Raw genomic sequence first — 6,512 nt, forward strand, 5'->3', positions numbered from 1 at the left:
AGATGTCATCCAGGGTGATGGTCATCTCGCCTATATGTAGGTGGAAAGATGATGTCTCTGAATGCCACCTCTAAACAAAAGTCACCTGCATGTCATGGTTTATGGTCATGTACACAACATAACATAAATCAGTAAGTCGGGAATAATAGATAACATCAACGAACCAAGGAGCAAGTTGTTCCAACTTCAATATCTTCATTTCGTGGTTTACCTATTTCAAATATGTTTGCTTCTGTAAAAAGAAAATATTGTCACCAGTATCAATTTAATTAGTTGAAAACATATGTATTGCAAAAGAAAATAAATATACCTCTCATTCCCTAATATGCCTAGTAGCACGATCTTTATAGAGATGGAATAAGTAGGTTTCAAATGGGCCTCCTGGTAACTCTCTAAAGGGGCATGAACAATGTCTCTCTCTTGGGCTTTAGGGACTATCTAATGCACCTAAAACAACTAATGCAACTTAAACAACTAACTACAAATAAAAATATTAAAAGAGAGAGAATTTTGAACACCTTATCCAATCAAATTGATGAGAAGTAGAAGCTTGAATGTGTGAGATGGTGGAAAGGAGGAGAAAGAGCTTCAATGATAGAATTTGGCTAGGAAGCGAAGCTTGAATGAATGTGAGAGATCAAAATATTGAAAGGATTAAAAGTTATTTTTACAAAATGAATAAGGAGGAAGAGGGAAGGTTTGGCGCGAGGATAACTGAGAGCTCAAATTTTCACGTGATTTAGTCATTTATCAATTTTTTCAGCATTGTTGGGCAGAGCGTGCTAGATTATGGGTTAAGATAGAAATCTGGTTCGTTAGGGTTTCAAGACTTTATAAAAACATTTCTTTATCACTTTTGTGAAACGAGGGAAAATTTATAAAATCCTAGTGAGAGAAATTTATAAAGGAAATGGTAGAAAATCTTAGGATTCGACCATTCTAAAAAATGGAAGACTTTTGAAGATATCTAAGGGGATTGAGTAACATTTCTAAACACCTTAGCTTTATATGCTTCATATATTGGGAGAATGAGAGATTGAGAAATACTTGGTTAAAAAATAAATAAGATGTTCTTGTGAACTTGGAAGATTATTTTCTAGTAACTCATCTTGTAATCTCATGTAGCAACTCTTGAAGTATAATGGATCATAAAGTTGTTCTCTCCCCTATAGTAGATTGGTTAGTTAGAATTGGGTATACATATTTTATGTGTTATCGTCTTTTTTTATAGTCTTACTTATGTAGATTTGCTAACACTATTTTGCAGATTAACTTTGAGACAAAGATGTTCCATTATCTCGTACCCCGGGAGATAAAGTCTTAAGGAAATTCACCATGGAGAAGATTGCAATGAAGATATGGATCAAACTTGAATCATTGTATATTACTAAGTCTTTGGCATACAGATCATGCTTGAAATTACAAATCTACTCGTTTTAAATGGTGGAGAACAAATCCAGTATGGAGTAATTGGAAAATTTTCACATGATCATTGATGACTTGGAAAATATTTAGGTGAAAACTGATGATGAGGAATAGTTTATAGTCTTGTTAAATTCGCCTTTACTTATGGTATATGCGATACTATCTTCTTGGATGAAGTCCATAAGACTGTAAATTCCAAGGAGCTATCTAAAATGAAAAATTTTAAGGTTGACAATTATGGTGAAGGCTTAATGTCTTGAGAAGAAGGAGTGAGAGTAGAGGGAAGTCTGAGTCTATGGGTTTTGAGAAGTAAAGGTTAAAATGAATCATTTGTAGTAAAATTGGTCGTTTCAAGAAGTATTTCACCGCGAGGGGGATGATGATTATGTTCATATTTCATTTTTCGCATATGAGGATAGTAATGAAAAGGTTGGTGCGCTAGTGGTGATGAGTTTAGAGACATAGAAAACTTGGGCCATGAAATCATGATGCTTTTGTATAGGGGTGGCAAACGAGCACATTAAAGGGAGCGGGCCTAAAACCTTGTCCCGTCCCACGAAAAAGTGTGGGGGGGACGGGGAAACGGGCATTGAACCTTTTAGGCCTAAAAATAGTAAAATTGTATAAAAAAGCCCATTTCCGCAAAAACCCACAAAAAACGGGGCGGAGCGGGCACATTAAAGGGAGCGGGCCTAAAACCTTGCCCCTCCCCACGAAAAAGTGATGGCGAAACGGGCTTTCCCTGCGGGTCGGGCCCATTTTGCCACCCCTACTTTTGTAACATGTGCTCGGGGAAAGAGTACTTTTAGACTTTGTAGTTGAAAGAAGCTCAATTCGTTCGACTCTGTGACAACAAGGCTTGCAAAGTTCATGATATTAGTACAATTAAACTGAAAATGTTTGATAACTCCAAGTACCTTCTACGTACGTAATGTGGGGGTATGTTCTGGAGATTAAGCAAAATATTTTTGTTCATAATCATGCTTGATGATCTAGGCTATTGCACTAGATTGAATATGTGCTTAAAATCTTGCATGGTGCATTTATCATGGGTAAAGAGGCTAAAATGTGCGAATTATATATCTTATACGGTTCCATACCTATTGGCCATGCATCATTAGCTAGAAAAATGTTTGCATGACAAAAACAAGCTATGGAATTTGAGATCACGACATGATAGTGAAATAATAATAATCAATGGTCTAGAGTTTATTTTAGAGCAATTTATTGTCTTTTTGCAGGAAACAAAGTATTAGCAGACATATAATTGTTGGTGACACACCTCAACAAAATGGTATACTTAAATGCAAAAAAAAACATTTTGGAGATCATAAAGTGCATGGTATTGGAACTGTTTTGTTGAAGAGCTTATGGGGAAGGTTGATTTTACAACATCTTTTTTTATTAATAGATGTATATCCACATGAATAGAATTTAAGACATTTATGGAGGTCTGGAGTGGAAAACTAATTGACTAATCTAATTTAAATATTCTTAGAGCTTTGGTATTTACGTGTACCAAACACAACAAGCTTAATGATAGGGCTGTGAAATGTCTCCTCAATGGTTATTCAGAAGGTGTAAATGGTTACTATTTATGGAATGTAGAACTTGGAGGAACAAAATTCATTATAAGCATAAATGTTACTTTCGGTGAGACACATAAGAGGTTGAAGTGTAAAAACCTAATGGTAAAAGAATCAGAAACTAAGGTGGATAATACTTGATTTGAGGTGGAGGTTGCCACTAGAAAACTAAAGATGTGAGGGAGGAAGCTAAGATTTTTTTATTCTAGTCTTAATTAGGAGAAATCTATAGTAGGTCATGATTATTATTTGACTTGTGATAAGGCGAGAAGGAAAATTGTACCACCTCAGAGATACGATTGTGTTGGCCATATATGATATACTTTGAATGTGGTTGCAGAGTTGTAAGACTCGGAATAAAAAGACCATCGGGGATGCATTCAAAGACAATTAAGTAAAAAACAGTTAACAACAATGAATGATAAGATGCATTCACTGATGAATAATCCTGATTTTGAGCTTTTAAAACTACCTAAGAAACAAATGGTGGTTGGATGCAAGTGCCTAAATTAAGGTTAAAGTATTGTTGAGAGTTGATCAAGTTCGTTGAATAATTATTCAATCATTGGAGAAGGTAGAAAGTGGTTGATTTTTAAATAGGCTTCACATCAGTTTTAAGTCAACGTGAATAATTGTAAAAATATGTCTCAAAATCCCTTTTCACTTTTTAACACGTTTAACTTAGGCACGCTGGGTCATGGATCGAGCTTGAAAAATCTAGTCAATCAAGGATTTCAAGCCTTTATAAAAGCAGTCTCTGTCACTTTTGTAAGATGAGAGAAAATGTGGTAAAATTCTATGGAGTGAACTTTATAGATGATAATGGTAAAAATTATTAGGATTCGATTCTTCTAAGAATTAGAAAATATTTGAGGATATCTAATAGGATTGAAAAACATTTATAAGCACCTTGAATTTGTGCGATTCATATACAGAGAAAATAAATTAAAAAATACTTTGATATAAAATATGAGATATTTTTGTAAATTTAAAATGCTCGTTTCGTATAACTCGTCTTATAATTATGTGAGAACTCTTAAAATATAGTGGTTATGTATAATAAATCAATTGGATTGAATTAAGTAAACAAAGATTTTTGTTTTTTATTTTATACTTTCTTTGTGTGAATGTTCTAACACTGTTTAACATATTTATTTTAATTGTTACTATTTCTTTTTACGGATCAACATTGTTAATGTGACTTATATCATCATATTTCATAATCCTTCAAGTTTGTAATGAAGAATCTAGTTTGGTCTAATACGCAATGTGAGTTTTCCTTAATATAAACGAGTCACGAAATCTTAGTCACTAAAGATTTATTATTAAAAAAACAAAAAAGGTAACAAGATGTGAACGGGAGTGGACGAGGTTTTATGTTTGGGGGCTAAGGAATTGACATACGCAATTGAGATTGAAATTTTGCGTGAAATTGGAGGGAATGTATATGTATCTATCTATGTATGTATGGTGTGGTGGATGTGTGGGGACCATAACAAAAACATCAAGTGGGGTCCACAAAATAGTTGCATTCCACGCGAAAGGGGGCCCCACATTGTTACAGACACAGAGGTGGTAATATGTTTCTTCTTTTTTTCTTATTTTCTTAATTTTTTTGCTTCACTATGAAACCGTTGCAGAACAGAATTTGGAAGTGTCTCGAAATTTCATTTCTTCTCTCTAACCTCATCCATCATTTTGTACCATAAAATTCATTATTACTCATTTCTTTCTCTCTCTTCGGATTGCTTTATATATAACCCCCACTTCACTTTGCATCATCACTTCTCTACTTTCCTCTCTTTCATTCTCTCATTCATATCTATCTACACACAAAAATATATTTCACTTTTTCTTCTCTAGCTTCTAACTAATTTCATTAAAGAGTTGTTATTTCCATTTGTATGGATGGATTCTTCTAGTGAACAACATCAGGTATTTTCATCATGTCTTTATATATCTGGTTACTAATAGCCGATGCAGTTTGTTATCTGTAGTAACGCAGTTTATTGTCCGTTTGTCTTTTATTAATGTATAATTAAAAAAAATATGTGTACTATGTTGAGATCACAAAATTTTGTCGGGAGATTTGGTTTTTATGTTATTTATGTCCACTAAATTTGGACATTTTGTGTTTTGTTGTGTTGTTGCAGCAAATGTCTAACCAGTCATTGGAGAGCATGTTAACATGTTCAAAAGGAGAGCAAGACAAAAAGGCAAAACCTCAACCAGAGGCACTAAAATGTCCGAGATGTGACTCGAGCAACACCAAGTTTTGTTACTACAACAATTACAGTCTTTCGCAACCGAGATATTTCTGCAAGTCGTGTAGGAGATATTGGACTAAAGGAGGTACGTTAAGAAATGTTCCTGTTGGTGGGGGGTGTAGAAAGAACAAAAGATCATCGTCGTCGGCGTCGAGAAGAATTCAAGATCAGGCATTTGTAAACATTCCGGATGCGGTTAATTGTTTCCCTTCGTTGGGTTATGATTCCAATGATCTTACTCTTGCCTTAGCTAGGCTTCATAAGGGTCAGCTTGGATTTGATCATGAACATGATTTTTCCATTTTAGGAAACCAGGCCAACTCAAACATAAACACAAACACCTCATGTGCTGTTCTTAACAATCATGGTATGAGCCATTCCTCGAACAATCATAATTTCTTTGAAGCGTTCATGGGGTCTCAGAACAATGTGTACTATGGATATGGGAATAGGGACATGGGGGAAGTGGATAATAGCAATGGCAATGTTAGTGGTGAGATGATGTTGCCTTATGATCATGAAATGAGCATTGCAACAACTCAAGCAGTGACAGTCACTACCATGAAACAAGAAATTTGTAATGTTAGGGAACAAAATGAAAATAGGGTTTTGTTAGGTTTTCCATGGCAGTTCAATAATGGAGATTCTAACATGGCTGAAATTGATCACTCAGGAAGAGCTGGTTGGAATGGACTCACTTCACCTTGGCATGGCCTTCTTAACAGCCCCCTAATGTAGACACCGTCACGGTTTTAGATCATGGTTTTAAATTGCAGTCGCATTACGAACCGTAATTTAAAACTATGGTCACAATACTTAGTTTGATCATGGAGGATTTGATTCTCTTGTGTTGTATCACCTCAATTTATTTTTATTTTAGTTGTTTTTTTCTTTAGCATTTTGTTAAATTGTCAAAATTTTGTACTACTAGTGTTTTTTAATTGGTGAAGTGAATAGACTAATGGGAATTTGAGATGTTTTGTTAACCAAGTCAATGAAGTTGGAGAGAAGTAGATAAATCATCATTTCCTTATTTGAAATATCAGACAAATAATAAATACATTAAATAATATAAACATTAAAAAAAGTTAAATGAATAGAGTGATGTTTCATGGTTGAATCGTAAATGCAGCCTGAGCCTGAACATTCTGAAAGGTTACAGTTAGAATCAGTTTTTCAGGAGCCTTGGGTTTCTTAACTATTGGTTTTGGTGATTTCAAGATATTCTTCCACC

At 34.4% G+C, this 6,512-nt stretch overlaps 1 protein-coding gene across 1 annotated transcript; it reads left to right on the forward strand.

Moving 5' to 3' along the window:
• The first annotated feature begins 4,641 nt into the window (after positions 1-4,641).
• Positions 4,642-6,305, forward strand: LOC131606987 (dof zinc finger protein DOF2.1-like). Its single transcript, XM_058879057.1, has 2 exons — positions 4,642-4,946; positions 5,165-6,305. Exons 1-2 carry the CDS (start codon positions 4,920-4,922, stop codon positions 6,014-6,016), a joined length of 879 nt encoding a protein of 292 aa, XP_058735040.1. The 5' UTR covers positions 4,642-4,919; the 3' UTR covers positions 6,017-6,305.
• Positions 6,306-6,512: the final 207 nt, after the last annotated feature.

This window comes from Vicia villosa, linkage group LG5 (assembly GCF_029867415.1).
Source record: "Vicia villosa cultivar HV-30 ecotype Madison, WI linkage group LG5, Vvil1.0, whole genome shotgun sequence".
NCBI lineage: Eukaryota > Viridiplantae > Streptophyta > Magnoliopsida > Fabales > Fabaceae > Vicia > Vicia villosa.